Source organism: Melozone crissalis, unplaced genomic scaffold, assembly GCF_028551555.1.
Source record: "Melozone crissalis strain CALT ecotype California unplaced genomic scaffold, PUWL_Pcris_2 ptg000033l_1, whole genome shotgun sequence".
In the NCBI taxonomy this organism is placed as follows: Eukaryota; Metazoa; Chordata; class Aves; order Passeriformes; family Passerellidae; genus Melozone; species Melozone crissalis.
The window spans coordinates 14,270,454-14,292,757 of NW_026535811.1; the positions used below are offsets into that span (position 1 = coordinate 14,270,454).

General features: G+C 39.5%; 1 protein-coding gene across 2 annotated transcripts in view; it reads left to right on the forward strand.

Annotated features, from left to right (window-relative positions):
• BRAF (B-Raf proto-oncogene, serine/threonine kinase) overlaps nt 1-20,603 on the forward strand; it is a 78,178-nt gene extending 57,575 nt beyond the window's left edge. For both annotated transcript variants that reach the window (XM_054281864.1, XM_054281863.1), the window contains 10 exons: nt 1,329-1,465; nt 2,139-2,256; nt 3,540-3,624; nt 4,990-5,166; nt 6,317-6,363; nt 6,930-7,048; nt 7,823-7,954; nt 10,574-10,708; nt 11,555-11,708; nt 17,348-20,603. In XM_054281864.1, the coding sequence (XP_054137839.1) occupies nt 1,329-1,465; nt 2,139-2,256; nt 3,540-3,624; nt 4,990-5,166; nt 6,317-6,363; nt 6,930-7,048; nt 7,823-7,954; nt 10,574-10,708; nt 11,555-11,708; nt 17,348-17,370 (1,127 nt within the window). In that variant the 3' untranslated portion in view covers nt 17,371-20,603. The remainder of the gene's footprint in view (nt 1-1,328; nt 1,466-2,138; nt 2,257-3,539; nt 3,625-4,989; nt 5,167-6,316; nt 6,364-6,929; nt 7,049-7,822; nt 7,955-10,573; nt 10,709-11,554; nt 11,709-17,347) is intronic.
• Nucleotides 20,604-22,304: the final 1,701 nt, after the last annotated feature.

The window sequence follows — 22,304 nt, forward strand, 5'->3', positions numbered from 1 at the left end:
TGGCCGTAACATGAACACACAAGTCCATCCTTCAAGTCACTGGCTTCCAGCTGCTTATAAATGTAGCTGGGATGCACGATATACATCATTATTGTTGCTTTAGTATGTGGGACAGTTTACAGATGCTGTGTCCCATTTTGTATCTGTTGGTATACAATTTTGTGCATCCACTTAAAAGTGCATTTTAGATTTTAGCTTAGTGAGTCCAGTGATGGATACATATAGTCTGCTAAATTAGCATGCACTGAGTAACTGAACTTAAGCCACAGTTTAAAAAGTCACAAAGTCCTAGTTGCCATTAGGAGATGCTTTTTGCTTAGGGGGGGAGCTTCTAAGAGAATATGGGGAGTATTGTCTTCTACCACTTCCCAGAGCACTGATGTGAGAGAAGGCAGTGGAATGTTTGAGGTCTTGTTCAATGACATAGATGGTTTAGCAAAGCAGCATGAATTTAATTAACAGTTGACCCTATTTTATGTCCTTTGCATTGGAAGGGTCAGCATAACCTTGTTAGGAATAATTGTGATGTGTTTTAAAAAGCAGTGTCTAGGTGAAGTGCTCTATTTGAAAAGGGCCACTGGGGCTCTGAAACAGCTCTCTCAGTAACATTTTCCTGCATAGATTTGTTTAGATAACCTACAGGCCACAGACATACTGTTCTTTTTGTGTTTCCTAGAATATGCTTCAAATAGCTAACTAACTAAAGTACTTGTGCTTTTTTAATCCTTTCTAAAGTCTAATTTTTTTAAAATAATAGTTCTCTGCTAACAGATAGCTTTAAAACAGCCAAATGATTTTCAGGTGGCACTTGGAGACTCAACCAGAAAAAAATTTTATTATTTGCATTTAGTCTATTTCATTCCAAAGTACAATAGTTCAGCTATTTGTTGGGTTCCTAAAAGCTTAGCTACAAGAAATATCAGAGGTAAATGCTGCTAACTAAAATGCTACTGTTCTCAAAGAAACTGATGGAATTTTAAAAATACATCTTCAAGTATTTTTTTTCTTACTAAAAAAGATGTTGTCTTTTTGTTAATTCATTAAGAGAATGGAGATTATATCAAATATATATAAATTTACACAAGGATGTTATATCAAATATATAGAAATCTATACAGGGATATTTGGTATAGTTTTGTCTTTTCCTGAAATCTGAGACATGAGCACTAATGTAATATTAGGACAATATTCCTGTATATGTTTGTTCTCTCTTAACATTCACATTGACGTTTAGAGATACATCTTAAACACAACTCTTGCACCTAATATCAATACATTCTTGTAAGGTGGATTCTTACAGATAAAACTATGCTATTTCTGAAATTCAGGCTCAGCTGCAGGCTTGTCTGCAACACCTCCTGCTTCCTTGCCCGGGTCACTAACCAATGTGAAAGCGTTACAGAAATCACCAGGGCCCCAACGGGAAAGGAAATCATCCTCATCCTCAGAAGACAGAAATCGAATGGTAAGGGAAAGATCAGCTCTTTTCTTCTGTAGAATTATTACACAACCATATTCCTCTCATTTTTCTTTCATCCAAGTTCTATAAATTATTTTGAAGATGAATATGGCAATGATCAAGGACTTGAAACCGATAAATAATAGAGTGGAATAACCCACTTTAAATCCATAAATAATTGTGGGACTGCTATATAAATAATTAAAATAATTGACTAAACTCACTTTTACTGGTGTGGTTGATGCTATTTTCCCTTCATGTAACAGCTTAACTTTTCCCACCACGATTCATTAACTTTGAACGTAAAAAATGTATGTAACATTTTTATGTAACAATATATGAAAACATAAAAACATCCACTTTTTTAAAAATTCACAGTTTAGTATTATGATTAACCAAATCAAATACTACTTTCTCTTTGGTGAGCATTTCTTTATATTTTCTGGTTTTAACACTGCCAGAAAGCTGTTGCAAATGTTTCATGCCAGGTAATAATTTGGCATACCTGTGTCCTGAGGTTTTGTGTAGGGCTAAGTTTAGAGGTGAAAAGACAACATCTGAAAAAGAACAGTTTTTTAGGACATTATTGATGGTGAGAATTTTTTAACAAAGGAGCTGTTTTCAGAGACATTAATGCACTTGTTTTCTTCCTTTTTATTGTTTTTGCACATATATAAAGAAAACACTTGGTCGACGGGATTCAAGTGATGATTGGGAGATACCAGATGGACAGATCACAGTTGGCCAAAGGATAGGATCTGGATCATTTGGAACAGTCTACAAAGGAAAGTGGCATGGTACGTGGCCATGGGGGCAAACAGCTGTTGTTGAGGAGGTCACAGTGCCTGCCAGGGCACACCCAGCTGCACAGCAGCTTCCCAGAAACACACCTGGGCTTCTGGGGGGCACCAGGCTGAGCCAGCAGTGTGCCCATGCCACAAAGAGGGAAAGTGGAAGCCCAGGGCACAGGGAATATTTCTCAGTCTGCTCTGGGGTGCCCTGACCCCCAGGGGAGCACTGACTTTGACCCTCATTCATGGGGAAAGTTTCCTACACTCCAAGGTAGACTAGAATACACAAAAGTGTGAAATAGATACTAGAGAGTAGTGTAGGTGTATCACTTGGTGAGAAATTTAGGTTTTGGGCTTTTTAGTATGTTGTGGATGGAAGCAAGATGAAGGGCACAGGGTGTCATCCTGGGATTCTTCTTCATGCTGCTTCTTCTTCTTCATGGGTTTGGGTGGCATTTTGTAATTGGGCAGAAAAGTCCACATTGCAGCTCTGTGGGTTAAAAGGGAAAATAATCTAGGTGCCAGTTCTTAATTGGCTAGTTTAGTTCTTAAAAGACCTTGTAACAAGAGATTGTTGGCCATTTTGTTCCTTCTAATGAAAAGCTGCCAAAGTCACAGTAGTGAGACTGTTTTACTGATAAGAAATAATCAACAACTGAGTCTAAACATGAATTACCGTCTCAAGTGCCTTCAATCCAGACCCAGAGAAACCAACAACCGGTACCCCAGCAACTGGGACCCCCACAGATGGGCTCCTGGGGTGCACTGTACATTGCCTGCAGGTTGAGGGAGCCAATCCTCCTCCTCAGCACTGGTGATGCCACACCTGGAGTGCTGGGCCCAGTTCTGGGCTCCTCTGAGCAAGAGAGATGTGGACATAATGGGTAGACCACAGTGAAGGGCAGTAAATATGAGTTTTAAATTAATAAGTGGTGTGCTAAATAACTAGTGTAAGAACTTCATATTGCTTGGAAACCCAACTCTTGCATTTTTTTCTGAACTGAGAAATTATTAGGGTAAAGATGAAACAGTAGAAAGGCAGAAGTATTCCTCTTGATGAATGAGGATTTCAGATGTGTATTTTTAATAGCTTTGACCTGGCTATGATTTCTCAGAGTAAAGTAAGAATAGTATTTCTACATTTTACTGAATATTGACTTTCTTTAAGATTGATTTATTTCATGTAAGCTAAAAAAACAGTGTATCCCAACATTTCTGATGCTCTGTACAGCATTCTCTCAAGAGAGGAATATGTATCAATGGCACTTAATAAATTTTCTGTTTTAAAGGTGATGTGGCAGTGAAAATGTTGAATGTTACGGCACCCACACCTCAACAGTTACAGGCTTTCAAAAATGAAGTAGGAGTGCTCAGGTAAGAATATTTTTAATGGCACGAAATAATGTGTGTAGATTTGTGCTTCATTAATCACTGACTTTTTAGATCTCCATTGGAACACATTGGTCTCACTCCTGTGTGATGATACTTCAGGCAGAAGAGATAACCATTTAAAAATATTTCTTTGTACCCATTATATGCATTTTTCTGCACACCTATGTTGTATGCAAACAATCAGAAGTAGTTTTTGCCAATTTACTATCCCCAGGGCACAGTCAAGCCTAAGTGTGAGCTGTAGGCCTTCCTTTCTTCTCATTCACATTTTGCAGTAGAAGGAGAACATGACTAGTGGTTGGTTTTTCAGCTGCAGTCCTGTCCATATTATCTGTTGTTTAATAGTTCCTGTTCAGTAACATAAATTTCTGAGTTTTTTTAATGTAATTCTTATCAAGTCATTTCATTATTTCCTTTTCTCATGTCTACTGCTTCTACTATCTCAGAGGAGATATTTGTTTTGTGTTCAGCTCTTAAAGATCCATCAGCATGACATGATAGAATATACATTTTGAAGAAACATTGCATCAAAGTACAATCTGGAGCAGTGTTGAGCATAATTGTGTTTTAAGAAACAAAATACCCAGAAGGTTTTTGTCCCAGGAAACCCGATGGGTTGAGCTGGGCACCTATGCTGTGGAAACATCCCAAAGAAGCTACAAGGAGAAAGGGAATGGTCAGCCTTTTACCCTTGGAAAATGTTAGTTCTGAAAACTCTTAAGCTCATAGTTGTGGAAGTAGAGGCTTTCTGGTGTGTGCTTCTTTGGATATCTCTTCATTTTCTTGATAGAATTTTGACAGAACTGAATGAAATCAAACATCTTAGTCCAGCTTTCTGCTGGTAGTCCCTTTGATGGAGCCCAACCTGTTTGATACATAGTCACTTGTTCTATCCTTTGAGCAGACAAGGCAGATTTACCTATAGTTGTGCTTTCTCCATTAGGATTTGCAATTTGTTTCTTCAGCAGTTACTCTCAGCATCACTTGACAAGTTCTTGAACTTGAACAGGGCACAGTCTCACAGCATAGCACTGTCCTAGCCCACATTGCTGCAAGGACAAAGCCTCACACGCTGGCATCTCATGTTAATTTTTTAATTAAAGAAAACATAAAAGAGCTCTGACATTTTTCAGTTACCCCAGAGTAGTTATTCCATGTTAGTATGATAAGAATGGCTAACTTCAGAAATAATTCATTAAATTAATCTAACAAGAGGTTATCATAGTAAAAGTTGAGATTGACCCAACACCACCTGTTTGGAAATATATTTGTGGACTGTGATAGATCTGCCTGTTTTCCTGATTTCTTGACCTGATTTCCTCCTGATTCTTATGTTTTTGTAAACAGGAAAACACGACATGTGAATATCCTGCTTTTCATGGGTTATTCAACAAAACCCCAGTTGGCTATTGTTACACAGTGGTGTGAAGGGTCCAGTTTGTATCACCATCTACACATCATTGAGACCAAATTTGAAATGATCAAGCTAATTGATATTGCACGACAGACTGCACAAGGCATGGAGTAAGTACTGGATTACTTGTCTGCAAGTGAGCACTTGGGCAGTGTTTACTTATCCTCTTCACACTCTGGCTGACAGAGGCAAATAAGGCCAGCTCTGTGCTCACTTTGCTGAGCCCAGGGTCCTGTCTCAATCATCAAAACATTTGGTGAAGGTATCAGAGCTCTCTGAATAACAGGTTTCAACATCTGAAGAGAACATCCCCATTTTGTTCTAAGGATTGTAAATAATCCTTACTCCCATAGAGGGCCATCAAGTTAGAATTTACCAAGCTAGCCAAATATTGTGTGTCAAAATGAGAACATTGCTGTAAGACCAGAGAAATTGCACTTCAGCTGAAAAACCACTATGATGACTGCAGTTCGTTGTGCCATTTTTCTACTCAGTATTCCATTACATTTTCAGTCAAGAGGCATGGAGGTGTTTGCAGCAACCAGCCTTAGCCTTCTGTTAGCCTGTGCATCTCCCCAGGCTCCATCTGTAGGTAGGGGAGATGCAGAAGCTGTTTTGTGAACACGATTCAAAGCAGAGACACAAATTGGGGCTTTTCCAGCAGTTTTGTGCCAATCTCATTGACTAAACAAAGAGCCATGGGAGACTAATTCAGGCTGTATCTGCTGTGGGGCAAGTGCTTTCCTCTGTGTTCCCTGCCATCTGTTTATCCAGGCTGCAATCAGGGGATCTTTTTTCCACTCCCCTGCTAAAAAGCAGTCAGTGTACCCAAGTACACATTGAGACTGGAGAGCACATTTAGCTCCTGCAATTTAGGAACACCTTATCTAAAGCTGTGACTAACTCACAAAGTCTTGACAGTCCCCATTAAGGCTGGGAGGCAGAAATTTCAGCACAGAATTGCATGAAGAAAATTAGTGAAGTTCTTTTTACTGTGAATATTGAGTTAGAATTGAAAAGCAGAATTTTGAACATAATTGTTATTCAGCACTAGCATCAGATTTGAGCTGGAAGTCTAAGCTTTATTTTATTTCTTCATGTAAATGTTGCAGAAACTGTCATGGGTAACTGAAGTTTTACTGCCTGCATAAATGTGCAGTTTGAATGTCAACATAATTTGTTTCAGTAGTACAGTGAATTTTGAGTTGTTGATTAGTGCAGTATTATCTAACCCACCTAATCTGTGATATTCCTTTTCAGTTATTTGCATGCCAAGTCAATCATCCACAGAGACCTCAAGAGTAATAGTATCCTTTCCCAGAGATCTAATTTTGGAAGGTGAAAGCATTCCTGGTTTTTGTTTTTTTGTATTTTTTCTGCCAGAAATTAACTTAGTGATATGAAAAGCTGCTCATGTGTGAATATTTGCCAAATAGAAGTTTCGCTGAGAAGGGGTAATAGCAATAATAACAAAATAGGAGATGCTTACTGTGTCTTTTGATTCAATTGCAATAACACAGGGAGTTTTAGTTGGTATCACAAAGATTTTTTTGCATCCTTTGGTTTCTTCATGTAATGAAAGATTATGTGAGTTGGCTCATGGAACATTTTCAGCTTTTCTCATACTTGGCACGTCATGAAAGCCACCTGGCCATGGTCTGCTCAGCAGTGACCCAGGCATTACTTAGATAACCCTTACCTACCATAATTCACCATGCTGGCTGCTTAAAACCTGTGTGATGTGGAAACCTTCTTCAGTGATGCTGAATGCTTAAAACTGTCCTGTTCATGTTGCAAATTTGTAGCTGTTCATTGTTCTTTTAGGACAGGACCAGCACTGCTTGTCTGTTTTCCCTTAACATTCCCCCCTTAGATATTTTTCTTCATGAAGACCTCACAGTAAAAATAGGTGATTTTGGTCTAGCTACAGTGAAATCACGGTGGAGTGGATCCCAACAGTTTGAACAGTTGTCTGGTTCCATTCTATGGATGGTAAGCAAGGGGGAAGTAGTGAGCTTGTTTCAACAAATTTATTTACCTTTGGCCAAACATCCTGCTCCTGTCCCTCTGGCACATTGACATATAAAAGTTGGCTTAAGCTGGTAAAGACAAGCAGTAATAGGAAGTAGTAAATGAATGTTTTTCAATTTTTCTTTAGGCATGTGTTTTCCAGTAGTCAGCAGAAAAACTTTAGTGTCTCCATCTTTTATTCTGAGGTTTATACTGAAATGAAAATAGTGGCTAAGGAAAATGAATTGTAAATTATTATAATTAACTAATTATGTATCATTAATCTAGGGTTGAGGAGAAGGTGAGAAAAGCCTTGCAAAACATCCTGCAACAGAGTAGAGGAACTAGCTCAGGAAAAAGTAAGATGCCCTTAAGTTTTAAGGATTCAAGAGGAGTTGCTTCATATTGCAATCTCCTGTGCAGCTCCACTTCCTCTTTTTCTCCCTGGAAAAGCTTAAAGCCCTGTTAGCTGGCATTAATTTCAGTGTCATTAGAATTCTAGTTTCAAAATATGTTTTCAGCTTGGCCGAGGTAATTTTTCTGTCATAGAAAAATAAAAGGGATCACCAAGCTGAAATGAAGCAATGAATTTTGAGATTCATGTCAGCATCCACTCTGTATTAGGACCCAGTAACACCTGAAGGCAAGAGTGGGCCTTGCACCTGTACCCTGGCCATTTCCATGTTTTGCTTCTGGGAGGTGAGGTGCAGCACAATGGAGAGAAATGAAAACTAATTCTTGCTTTTTCTGATACAGGCACCAGAAGTTATTAGGATGCAAGATAAAAACCCCTATAGTTTTCAGTCAGATGTGTATGCATTTGGGATTGTTCTCTATGAATTGATGACTGGACAGTTGCCATACTCCAACATCAACAACAGGGACCAGGTAAGGGGAGGCACTGACTTCAGTCAAGGCTGGTCTGAAACAGAGATTGATTCAGACTTGGGTGGGCAACTTTCTGATGTTCTGTGTGTTTCATGTTTCTGATTCTCATGCTGTGAGATGACATTTCTGCATTTTCTAGATCTGCCTCGTCCACATAGCAACAATTTACTTAATTCTCTTGAGGTTCTTTTTATTTTAAATATAGATTTTCAGTTTCCTGACTGGTTGCCAGGATACTTATTAGGGAGAGAGCAGATTACTTAATAGTAATCTAGTTTAGAATAGTTCTGCAGAGGCAAAATGTTCCCCCCATATGTGTGTTCAATTATTCTTCTCATTCCCCCACCCCTCCACTTGCAGTGAATAATAAATAGTGCAGCTACAGGACTGACAAAACAGAAGAGCAGTCATCTCAATGACTGTTTTATATTCATTTCAACTTTGAGAGAGCATGCACCATCTAACTGAACTGCAGGATATCTGCATTTCTCAAATCCTGCTTGTTGGACAATATAACTTCCCAGAGTCTGGGGATCCTATAAGGAGATTACTTAATTGTGAACAAATATTCCATAACTCTTAATGATCCCACACACTGTAGTACATCTCCATGGGACAGGCATGTTTGGGAAGGCATACCTGATTCATGATTTCTGTCTAACCTGAAAATAGCATTTGTGCATCAAGATCTTTGATGTAAACTATTCTGTGTCTGAGCAGTGATGTATTTGTTGCTTGTGTGTCCTCATCCCTTGTTTTTTCACTGTCAGTACTTGAGAATTGAAACCATAGCAACGTTCATCTGTGAATGCCATTTTATAAGGCTGCTTCCCTATCTGCCAGAACACTTCATCCCAATTCATCAAATTTGGAGTGACTCCTTTTTAGTTTTCTTTTTCTTTTTTATCATTTTGGTTTTGCCTTTAATGTCTGGATTCCTGGCCAGATGATCCAGCCTTCTAAAAACATTATTTGGCCTTGTTTTTACCTTTTGAGGTCTCAAAGATCAACCCAGTGATGTGGGGGCTTAGAATGAAGTGCTGAAACAAATTTTAAAATGCAAGTGAAGCCAACAGCTGTGATCTGATGTCTTCAGTTTTGTCACTCCTTGTCTATTATATGAAAAGTTGCAAATATTCCTCACTCTGGTGCATTTACATCAGCTACTATGACACAACCAAGATTCTTAGTGAATAAAGTGTCATTCTTGTTATACCTCAGAGTGTTTCTCTCACTTCAACAGATTTTTCTAGACTGTTCTTGTAGTGATACTCTCTTTAGTCTAAAATAAAAGATCAGTCCCTATATTATTTGTAATGAAACTATTTGAAACATAAAGAGTAATGAATTTTGAATAATTTCAACTTGTGCTATTATTTAGAAAATACCAACTGCTAGATAATGGGAAGTCTGATTGCAGCAGAGGTAAGGGATGCAGTACACAAGTCTCTACTACAAAATCTTGCTCAGCACATGGGGATTTCTAAAGGAACCATATGGGAGTTTTCTGTTCTTCTGTGATGCCAACACAGATGTGACTGAAGCAGAGTTAAAAAAGGACCAGGAGTGTGTTAGTATAAATAACATGGACAGCATGCTTGAGATGGGAGGCTTTTCTGCTGTGTGGTTGGTTTTTTTTTCCCAGTGTCAAGATATGAAATAGTTAGACTTCATTAGAGAGAAGGTGTGATAAACCTGCTGGGTTGTCTGAGTTCTCAGAAAAGGCAGTGATTACTGCTGCAGCATGAATGGATCTTTGATTAGCTGGTTTGCAAGTGCTTTTTAGCGTTAGTGCTACTGCAGTACCCAAACCACGTTGCAAATGACCTTGGCTTGACATGATGATGTTTGATGGTTTTTTATATATACAAGAGATGATTAACCATATTTATGTTTTGTTTTCCTGCTTCCTATCAGTTACTTGGTTTTATCCTGAAGTTTTATCCTTAGGGAAAATATAAGCCTCCCATGTTGAAAGAATTACTGTAAAAATACCAAGCCTGTCTGTCTCCTCTTCTACAGAGAAGAGGGAGTTTCTCTTTTTCTTTTGAGGTGTTTTTTCTTTTTTTTTTTTTTGTGAGAGTGGGGAAGGTGGTCAAATGTCAAGAATAAGCTAATGTGTTGGAAAGTATGTGATGGAATCAATTCTCAGAAAGTAAATGGTTTTAATATCCAAAGTCCATTCGTTTCTTAAAATACCTTTCAATGTGAAGTTGTTGTTGATTTGTATTATAAAACAGAATATTTCTTTTTACAGAATTTTTATTTTTAGACATTCTGTTCCTGCCAGAGTTGCTTGTTCTTGTTTTTGTCAGCTTTTGACACCGAAGAACCATTCCTTAGATGGTTATTGCTATAAATGGTAACCATTTACTAGTGTTCAAGTTCCACAGAAATCTCTCTGAGGAGGAGGAAAGATCTAATTTTTTTCTCTGTACTGAATAGGTTAGCAGGCATTACTCTAAGAAATTTGTCAATTTCAATATCAGCTAATGTTTCCTGGGAGCAGAAAGCTTGTTGCTGCAACCAAAATAGTCTAGCAAAATGTTCACCTTTTGTGACTATTTATTTTATCAATTCAGCTTCTTCCTCTTTCATCTGTTTTCCCTTTAAATAAAGATAATTTTCATGGTGGGACGAGGATACCTATCTCCAGACCTCAGCAAAGTACGGAGCAACTGTCCCAAAGCTATGAAGAGACTAATGGCAGAATGCTTAAAAAAGAAAAGAGATGAGAGACCCCTTTTTCCACAGGTGAGAAATGCTCCTCTTTAGTTCTCAACAGACTTTACAATTCCAAGTTGTGAACTCACTGACCAGTTCCAATTTTTTTTTATTAGTGCTATGGCAGGATTTCATAAGAGACCTGGTTCAGTACTTGGTTAGGTCTGTTTAATTAGAAATGCTCATTTTCATTTCAAAATCAGGTATTAAAATGACCTGTGTCTTTTGAAAAGTATTTACATCTTGGAGAAAGTTTCAGCTGAGAGATAATGAAAGCAATAGTTACAGTGAGACACACAAATTAGTACTTGGTAAATGTACTCAGAAATGTTTACACTGCCCTCCTTGCTCTCCCCCAAGCTTCATGAAGGGAAACAGTTTTGCCACAGAGCTTAATTTTTATCGTGCCTGCTAAGGAAGGTTTGGGCTCAAAAAGCTTGAGGGGGGAGGAGGGCAAAAACCTGATTTTTTTTTCCTGTTTTGAATGTAAACCAAATCGTTTTCAAAAGATAAGGAGCTCCCCCTGCTGACTTTTTGGGAAATGTTGTTAAGCAAAACTGGCAGAGCTGGGTTTGTTTGCAGCAATGGCAGGTACAGGTACTGGGGCATAGACAAGGAGTCCAATAAAAAGCAAGTGTTTTCACTGTGCTTAGAGGGAATCTGTGCCTTTAAAAAGGGGGAAATTCCTCAACTGTCGTTTTCAGCTTCCTTAGGATATAAACATTAAGAGTGCAGTGCAGTAAGCTTTATTTTAAAAATCCTTTTTTAAATACGTGTTTAAATATTTTTCCGTAGTTAGTTGATACTGTGCCTTTGGTCTTAAGAGAGTCACAGCTTTGGAACAGCAAGTTTGATTATGTATTTTCTGTGTTTTAGATTCTTGCCTCCATTGAGCTTCTGGCCCGGTCATTGCCAAAAATTCACCGCAGTGCATCTGAGCCCTCGTTGAACCGGGCTGGCTTCCAGACAGAGGATTTTAGTCTATATGCTTGTGCTTCTCCAAAAACACCCATCCAGGCAGGGGGATACGGTGGGTTTCCAGTGCACTGAGCCAAAATGTGAAAGCATGTGCCTGTGTGTCTGTGTGCTGGTGTGTCCTGTGAGTGCCAGGTGTTTGTTCTCACTTCTACCAGCTCTGATTGGAAGGGTTACTGAGGGAACAAAGGCTCACTTCCTACCATTGGGCACTGAGTGTTGCCAGCACAGTCTGTGTTGGTAACTGGTGCCCTGGGAACAGCTGGCACAAGAAAAGCTGTAATGTCACGTAAGAGACATGGAAAAGTCACTTCAAAACAAGCAAAAATCTTCTTAAGGTCATCAGGTGTCATTTTTGCCTAGTTTATTGATTGGAATTAGTTACTCAGGAGTGTATTTGATTTGAATCTACTCAAGCTGTGGTTGTCTGTTGTTTTGGGGGTTTTGTGGGGTTTTTTTTTTTTACTTCATTTAAGGTCATTATATTTGAGCAAAAAGCTTTAGATTCTTCATTTAGTTAGGCTATTCATGTGGGAAACACTTGGAAAGATAAACTTATCTTCAAGGCTGAACACAGTCAAAACTTTGTTGTGGTCAGCAGAAGTGAGCAGGTACAACACAGAATCCAAAGAAAGCCCTGAATAACATGTAACTCTTATCTTAAAAGTGAAAGTTTAAATTAGTACTGTTTAGGGAACATTTCTCCTACAGAAGAGTGGTAAATGGGTTTTTTTATGTTACCTTTTTCTCTAAATATTCTGACCTGATATAGTTTACACCATCTCCAAATGTTCTGTTACAATGCAACACAGAAGAAATTCTGAATGTGCTGTTGCCAAACTGAAAGGCATTACTGGTGATGGTGCCTGTATCCTTCAGTTAGTACGGATTTCAAAATTTATAAAAACATTTTAAATCTCAAGCATGACCAAGTGCTTTAAGAGGAAAAATGCTGCTAACACCCATAATAGGAAAAGAAGATTTGAAAAAGCAGTTTTGTTCATGGAAATCAGTGTTATACTACAAATTTTATTAAGATGAAAAGTGTTAATTACTTTAATATTGTTAAGAATACACTGAACATGCTTCTCTTCAGAGGCAAATTGATTTTTTCACTTCCATGGAAAAGCTGCTATTTGACTAGGCAGAAGTGAATCACTTGGAATAAATATCTAACTGAGAAAGTTAGACACCTTACCAAAATCCTCCTCACTTTGGAGACTGTATTTTTCTCTAGAGCATTTCTCTAGAGCAAGTGCATCAGAGTAGTGGTTTAGGTAATATCAATCTTTAATGTCAGCTATGAAAAAAAAATGTACAGACAGTGTTCTTGTATGTTTTGAGATGAGTTATGTGGTTTTACTTAGCTTAAACTGCTGAGCTGTTAATTCTTACAGGTTACTCTGCATTGGAAACAAGCTGTTGCTGCTCTTGTTGGGACTTCAAGGGCCAGGGGTGTTCCTAGTTAGTGGTATCTGATTTACATACTCACAGAGAAGTTTGCTTGTTTCTAGTAATACATTTTTGAAATAGATCAGGAATTCCAAAATGTTTTGGTTTACTGCCGTCTGGCAGCTGAGCCTTTTAAAATGGGAAGCAGATTTAGAGAGCTTGAAGAGATATAGGCAATTTTTACATTTTCTGGATGGACTATAATGGTCATTTTGGCTTCTGCTGTTGGAATAGTTTGGGAACTAACTTTTCTCCTTTTCTTAGTCAAGGAAGTTTAGCTGTTAAATTTCTCTTTATGGAAATAGTTACAGAGGACAGAAGTTGTTATTGTTTTAGAAAATCTGTTTCCCATCTTCCTCATAGCTTCACCTCATTTTGGCAGGCTTATCTTAAAATGAAAACAGTACTGAAGTGTTGTTTTCTTCTTTCATTCTCTATTTCATCTATCTGTTCTAGCACTGATGAGGAATGTTTCCAGAGCTGTGGGGTGTGGTATTTAGGACAGAACAAGAGGATGCTACTGGGTCTCCTGCAGAACTTAGAAACGGGGCATCCCACACAGAAAAGTCTTACCCACACAGGGATTTACAGGGAGTGCAGAACCATCCCCACTGCCCTGCCCAGGCTTGTTCTTGTTCAGGTCTGCCACATCAGTTCAAACCAGTCGTTCCTTGGAGCAGTGTTATCCTTCTTGTTGTTAGGATTGTTCATCTGTGCTGTCAGAGCCACAATTATGGGGGGAAGTGCTGCCATCCTTAGACACATTTGGCCCCATTTCCTGCTGGATGGTCAGTGCATTCTTCCTGTGTCACCTGTTCTTACTGAGCACTTTGGGTTCCATGGCCATAATGGGATTTTAGCTTCTCACTAAACACTTTATGAAGCCTAAAAGGAGGCTGTTTTGTGGATCATTAACTTTATCTGACAGAGAGGCATTTAGAGGTCTCATTTCTGTAAGTTCTAATTGCTGCTTCAATGAGATTTGGAAGTATCTGTGAGAGGAAGGTGCCTAACTACACTTGTGGATTTGGGTCAGTGTTCTCAAAGGTGTAACTCAGTTGTGTTGTTTAGAAACAGACACCTGTTGGGTCAGCAAACATGCTTGTAGGATCCTAGGTTTTTCTGGAGGAGTAATTTATACTAGGTGAGATTCCTTTTGATTTTGCTTCCCTGCATATCAGTACAGAAACAAAATCTGTCTTGCTACTTTCAGCATGTTCCACATTTTTACTTACCTAGTGGTTAGTATTCATACAAAAAATCAGCACAGGATCCAACAGAAAGCTACCTCCTTTTTTTTTTTCTGTGTCTGTAAACCAGGCATGGTGTTGGAATCTGGTGTTTCCCTGTGATATATCAGTCAGTCTCTAGTTCAGTAGGTAAGGCTGGCACAGCCTGGAAGGGAACCATTCTTCTCCTTAGGATTCTTCTGAGAAACGTGGCATCTACCCCAGGATAAGGAGTACAGTTAAGATGATGTGTGCATACCTCAGTAAGCCCATGAATTCAGCTAGCTTACAAATTTGTGAGAGTACAGAATGGTAGCTGCACCTTAAATCCTTCCAGGAATTGGGGGTAGCAGGTTCACTCAGAACATGCCCTTGTAATGCATTGTTTGTAGGCAACATGAACGATCTTGATCATCTTTTTACTACAGATTTTTTGAAAGTGTGCATTTAAAATAGTTTCCACTTGCTCTGCATGAGACAAGCATGAAAAGACTGTAGTAGCTGACTTGAAAGGGGTTTGTAAGTGTGTATTTTCAGATGCTATCCATCCTTTGGAAAGAAATTGCTACCAGTCAAAGCAAATATCTGCAGTTCTGCCTGATAAAAAGCACCTCAGATGTCTGGCTCACAATGAATATAAATATCTGGGGATTGTTCTTGTAGCAAGTTGCTAAGCATGTGGTTTCATAGCTTGGTGTGGATAGGTATAGCCATGTACATATCTCAACTAGGGAGAGCTGTTACTGGCAGCTTCACGTTACACATGTTCAGCCAACATAATCCCCTTATTAGATGACCATGTTACCTATTTGGGTCTCCTATTGATTTGAGATCAGATTAACACTGGAATTTTGCAAGGAGAGATTTAGCGTTAGCTTTTCAAAGAAAATATGGTTGCTAAGGTTTTGTTTAAATGGCAGCAAAGTCTAAAAGTTACCTTTTTAAAGCTACCATTCTATTTCAAAGAAGTAGAACTTCTGGTCCTGTTTTTCTATTGATCTTTCCCAACTAAAGGTTTTTTTTTTTTTTTTCTGAGTGTCCCTATATGACTATTAAAATCTGAATTATTACCAGAAGTTGGCAGAAGGACAAGATGAGTAATGAGGGAGCAATCTCTTCTTTATACATTTATATCTTTAATCACCAGTTTAAAAAGGCAGACTGAAAAATAAATTACATAGAACATGTTTTGTAAGTGTAGCTAAGCATAAATGTCACTTAAAAATTGACCTCACAGGCAATATTTGGTTACTTTTTTTGTCCTTCTCTTAAAAGAAAACATGTACAAAACTTGAGGTGTTTCTAGAAGATACTGTGAAGAGAGTTGAGAAGTCAGTGAAATGTAGCAAAAAAAGGCAAGAAAAAATTATCCAATATTTAGAGTATTTGGAGCAAGAGTTTCATTCATCTGGTGGTAGAACTAGTAAATTAGGCAATTAGATTCATCATAAAGCTTTTATTCTATTGTTGTTATACCTTAAGCCACCACAGTCCATAAAGACACATGGAGCTTGAGGCCTGTCACAACTCCCTGTGCCACCCTTACTTTGGACTTAGGGTGTACTCCCTTGTCATTCCCTACAAGGCACAGAGCCCTTTCCCTGCTTTCTTCAAGTTCCCTTAGAGCTGGGTGAGCTGTTCCTCACAGGCCTTTTAGATGCCTTTTCTTCCCCCTCCTAGTGCAGACAGCTGACTGCTCTTCTTGGTTCTGCTCTTTGTAGAGCAAGACATTCCACAGAATTAACACTCTAAGCCTAGAATTTTGTTTGCAGGGATGTTTCTGTTTTGTTTCCAGTATTCAAAATAAGAATCTTGAGAAAAAACAAAGCCAACAATACAATCACTCTTGAAAAGATGGAAGGACAGCAGATAGGGAGCAGTTGTTTGAATGTAATGGCATTTAAAACCCTTCTGTTGAACAGAACAAAGGCTCTCTTGTGCCTGCTTATCACTCCTTCAGTATTAGGGAAGCTCTGAGAAGTGCTGTCAACAAAGTGGCATAAACTAACCCAAAATGCATATGAAATTCAACAGGGGGAATTATATGTATGTTTCTTTTCTCTTTCTCCTGAGTCCTTTTGACTGTGCTTAGTTAGACACCTCTCACTAAAAATCCTGTAGAATACAATTCTTTGTGGGTGGCAGGGATTTTTTTTTTTTTTTTTTTTTTTTTGCTAAAGTATAGGATTAAGAGGATTAATATCTTAGACTCAGCTTCTATTCAATCTTCTGTCAAACTCCTGAAAGACTTCAGGCAGCAATTTTACTCTGTGCCATAGTTGCATCCCCTCAGAAGTGGGACTATGAGTGTGTCTCACGGCACGGTGACACTAAATAAATTATGTAGGGTTTCCGGACATCATCACATGTGAAAGCACTGCGTATAATTGTTCTTTATTCAGTAATTTCGAAGGAAGCATGGAGTTGCTTTATTTATTATGCTCCCTCTTAGTGAGCCCGAATTTCTGGTCTGGGATTGAATAGACAATCTCTCCGTTCTTATATTTCTGTCAGTTGCTATGTTGTTCTCTAAACCAAATCCTAGCACTCTGTAACATTGGTTTTCTATTCAGGCACTTTATTGTATATAGTCTTTAAAAGGTAATGGATGTCTCATAAAGTTCTTTGTTATTAAATTAATTTTACAACAGAACAGAACTGGTTTGCAGTTGGATGCATTTGTTGAAACTGGTGCTTCTCAGGAGGACATATGTGCAATAAGGAATTTAAAGTAAAATTAAGCTCTGACACATTTAATTTTCAAATGCATGATGAATTAGACTTTGCTTGAACTTTCACCTTCTTGGGAAGAATGGGTACGGCTTGCTTTTAAGAAATCCTTTGTTGGTTAAATATGCTGGGTCTGTATTCAATGTTCTCTCACTGTGTATTCTCTCATGCTTTAATTTTAACAGTTTGCATTTTTTAACATCTTTTATATTCAGCCTGATGTTCAACTAGTCTCATAACTGAAATCACCTTTTTAAACCAAGCTCTTGTCCTCCCTCTACAGGAGAATTTGCAGCGTTCAAGTAGCCACAGCACCATGGCAGCACCCACTCTGTTATTTAAGTCTTGTGTTCCTACAGTTTCTTAACATCAAAACTCCATTCTGCTCCGCAAAACCTAAAGTAATTTAGAAAAGATATCCATAAGCTTAAAAGTGGAGCAGAATGGAACCACCAGTCCAACACAATGGGAAAAAGTACCTTTTTGGGAACCAGAGTCCTCTGCTGCCAGTGTTTCTCCTTGGACACAAACCACCCCGTGCGTTGGAGACCTGCGGTGGCTGCCTGTGCCGTTGGCATCGCTCCCGGAGAGGAGAGGGCGCTCGTGGTGTGCCTGTGGTGCTCGGGGCGGGGACGGAGCTGCTGCTGCTGCTGCTGAACTGGGAGCCTTGCTTTGGAGGGGCTGCCGGCCGCCTTGCTCCCTCTAACAGCGTCACCATCAGAGCCTCGCCGGCTGATGAGCGCTCATCTCAGCCAATCATTTCCCATTCTGATCCTTTTTTTTTTCCTGGTGTACTTACTGATTTATGGACAACGCAGTATCCCCTTTTCGCTGTGTTACAGTGTCAGACACCTCAGTCTGTCTATATTGCTGGGGTTTATTCCTTTAAATTTTAACGTGTGGGGCAGTGGGAGCTGGAGATGTTATTCTGAAGGCAGAGAGGTTCATCTGAAGGAAAAGGGGATGCTGCCATACCTTTTTTCAGATTTACTTTACCGCTTCTTAAAAAGAACAAACAACAACCACCATCCTTAACCTTTTTCCTTTTCCAATATTTTCTTGGTGTGTGCATATACAACATCTTTTTGAAGGATTAGGTCGATCCTTCTTTTGTTGGTCCAGCAACAAACTGAAGTTTAAAAAAAATGTAGCGAGATTGTCCTCTCTTTTATTTTTTTTTGTATCATATGATACAATGTATTTATCAAAGATGCTACTGCAGCATCTAAAGTCTGTAGAAATCCTGATACAGACTGTGAATGGTGTATGTACCTACTTTAAAAGTTTTATTTTAAACGAGGGTGCAGGTTAATGCCAGGTACCTTACCAATATGTAATGTTTTCATAAATGAGGAAAAAAGTTCTCAGGTTGAATTGATTTCAAATACAATCCCCCTCTAGAATTAGACATTCCAAAAATTATGTTTTGGTACTTTCAAGAGCTTTTTTTAAAGGATTTTTATCCTGTTAACTACACGTCCTCTGATAAGTGTGTGTGTAAATGTGGAGCATCTTGTCCTAATGGCAAGTTGTTAGATCAAAACAAAACGGTACTTGCTGGATCCACGCTGACTACTCCTGCTCTCATTGCTTTCCTCCCTGTCAGCTCTTCCCTTCTGCTTGTCTTTCCCCTCTGTACACTTTGCAAACTAGGACGAAGGTGGCGGTGTCTCCATTAGAGTGCTTTGTTTTCCTGTCCTCCAGTCCTGGTTTTCAAATGGTTAGTAGCTTTTTGAAAAGTTACCCAGTCAGGGAAAACAACAACTCATAGAGTTCTGCACATCATTTACCTCTAGTAGAATATCTTGTGATGTGATCTGCTTGCAGAGTTCTCTGGTATGTGGTATTACCTGTAAATTATTTGTACAGAGGCAAGGCAGACCACATTGGAAAGAAACTCAAGCTCAGACAGAAGTTTCCAGAAATTGATTCATATCAGCCCTGTACCACTCCAGGTGAGGCAGGAGAACTGACCCCCCCCTCTAGCAGAGAGGTTTTTGCTGGGAGGAGGTGGGGAGTGTTTAACAAAATCACGACAAATAAATGAAGGAATTAAATGTGTGTGAATGTGGTGTCCATGCTAAACATGGATGTACCGAGTGAGGGTGCTGTCCTTCCCTCCCTAGGGGAAGGGGACTGTTCCTGTCTGCAGAAGGTTGCTCCCAGATGAAGGGAGAAAAGCACATCAGAAGTAGGTGATGGTTTTAATACCCTGGAATATTGCGGTGTTGCTGGTAGTCTGTTACGTTTGTCAGTAAATATTTACTGGGGCTGTAGGGACCAGACTGATCTGAAGTGGGAATTAAAACTGAAATACTGTGTATTCATATTAATTCCACAAACATTAGCAAGATAGCAATAGTGAATGACTTAATAGTCACTACAGGAATGAAGTGATTCATGTTGGTACATGAACAGAATTGATTTTGTGTATGGGACGCATTTTAAAAACAAAGGAAAAAAAAGCACAAATTTTTTTCTTGTCTGCTGTGGGTCTTCAGATGCTGTAAGGTTTTTACCTTAATGAGGTTGGCAGGAATTTAAAAAGTAGCAATAGCCACTTTCCAGTGTGGAGAGGCTGATGCAGAGCAGTGGTAGCAGATGGTGCAGTCGGAGTGCTCCCTGGTGATCATCTGAGGCCAGTACCTGAGAGCTGGAGGGAGCCTGGGGCACTGGTGGCAGCAGGCAGGTGAGAGCATTTACCAGATACAGGCTCCCAGGGGGAAAGGAGTCCCTGCTTCTCCTTTCACCCCATGCTTGGCTCCAGCCCCTTTATGGGCTGTGGCCCCATTTGTACGTGCCAGGGATACTGAGGTCAAGGTTCTCTCAAAAGAAGCTGTTAACAGAGCAAGTATGGACAGGTGGTTCAACACTCATTTGTTTCACAGATCATTAAAAGCTCTTGTTGCCTTCCACCAAGTCATGCTGGCAGAAGATTCTGTTAGGAACTTCATTCTATCTTTGCTTAAAATGAACTTACTTTGGTAAAGATTCATTACCCATTAGTCTACAATATGCTTCTTGAGCCCATAGGAAAAGCACAAGGAAAATTGCTATCCTTGTCCATGCAAAGCACTTTATAAGTAACACATGATCTCTGGGGGTTTTGTGTTGGGGTTTGTTTGTTTGTAGTTTTGTTTTTCTTTTTTTGTTTCTCGTTTTGTTTTATTTTTTTTTCCTGAGGAATGTGCAAGTTGTTTGGCTGCTGTTTAGAGAAGTCCTTTCAGGATGCATTTCTACTGGTTTTCTCGTTTGTTTGTTTCTCTCCAGATAGCTGTAGTAATGTGTGTTTGTCTGTAAGAGTTCCCAGGTAATGCTCATACAAAACTTTGAAAGAAATGTAGTTTGTAAATAATTGGGATTATTTTTGGTTTTATCTTTTCCTTCAGGAGTTTTTCTGAATGTCTTGCATGCCATCAGGACCAGTCTTAAAGATGTCCTTTAGATACTTAATGATTGGGGAATCAAGAATAGATGAGAAATGAGTGCTCTCTGTAGCAGTGGGATGAAGGAAGTTAGCTGAAATGACCAACACATTCATGCCTGTTGCCCTAAATTCCTTAAGCTCCTTCGTGGTGTCCCAACCACAGGCACATGCCATAGTATGGAAATGTGAGTACATCCTTCATGTGCACATGTTGGGACAAACACCCAGAGAGTCATTCTGCTTCTTTAGCTCTGTGGTATTTTGTATTTGATAATCATTTGCAAAAGTAGCCAGTCCCAGCTAATCGTGTCTTTATCAACCAGGCACAGACCTTCCCCTCTGCCTTTCCTTTTCCATACAGGTGACAGAGGCCTGTTGTTACCTCTTACACCTTCCTGCTCAGAGTGTGATTGTTTCCCCTGGCATATTTGCCAGAACTGCAGCATTGTGGTGGAGCTCAAACCAAATGGCAGGGATATAGAGGCCAGGTTACTTTGAAAGTAATTGATGTGTCATTTAAGCCCTACATAGCCCCAGATACAATTAGCCCAGTCATTTCTTCTTTTTTTTTCCTAAACTTACGCAGGTTATTAGATAAATCCACTTCTGCTTTTTATGCTTACCCAAAATCATCTTTTCTTGTACTTGACTGCTCTAGCAGCTGATGATGATGCAGAATGTTTGAGAACAAATACTGTCATTTTACCATGGTGTCTTAGCATCACTTGGAATAGTATGTGCTCCTTAGAGGCAGAATTTGGCCTTTGTGACATAAAATGAGTGAAATTCTGATTGTTGATAAATACCATGTCTTTCCATAAATGCCCAAACTGGGGGAAAAGTGCCCTGAAGATCACACCAATAGTTTTTTTTCTGTGTTTGCCTGGTGGTGTAGATGCATCCAGCATTTTACAGAAGCTTGAGGGAAGCCAGATCCCCAGACACCTCACAAACAAGTATGGATTGAAGCTTTGATATCTGCAAAGACTAAGTTTAGGGAAGAAGCATGTAGACATTTCACACTTCTGCAGCCTCTAGAATTCATTCCCTTCTTGACTGTGAGTGCAGCATTTGTAGCACAAACTCTTCATAGTACTGTAGACATGTCCTCCGTTGATAAAATGTATCACCAGTAGCACAGTGGGACAGGCAAAGCCTCTAGGTACAGTCAAGTTAAAAAGCAGCTGCATGAGTGGACTCTTAGAGCATCACTCTGAAAATGCTGTGTTCTGGTTTTCTCTGATGCATTTTACATAGAAGTTTATGAACCAAACTTTGTTTACTGCAGCCTTGTTACTGTGCATTTGCACTTGATGTTTGTTTTGGCATGCATTTGGAAGACCTGCCTTCACTGCTTCATTACTGCATCCCAACTTCATACCCATATGAAGTTTAGCCAGGGCAAGGACTGGATTCTGCACCTGGGGTGAACAGCCCTGGTTGTGTGTATAGACCAAGGGATGAGAGGCTGCAGAGCACAAAGGAACCTGGGGGTCCTGGTCATGGCGAGCTGAACACAAGCCAGCAATGCCCTGGCAGCCAGGAGGGACAGCCCTGTCCTGGGGGCACAGGGACAGCATGGCCAGCCAGGCAAGGGAGAGATTGTCCTGCTCTGCTCTGGGCTGGGGCAGCTTCACCTCCAGTGATGGGGCAGTTTTGTGTGCCACAGTGTAAGAAAGACTATTAACTATTAGACTATTATTAATGAACTATTAGAGAGTGTCCAGAGGAGGGCCATGAGGATGGTGGAGGGGAAGCCATATGAGGAGCAACTGAAGTATCTTGGTGTGCTCAGCCTGGAGGAGACTGAGGG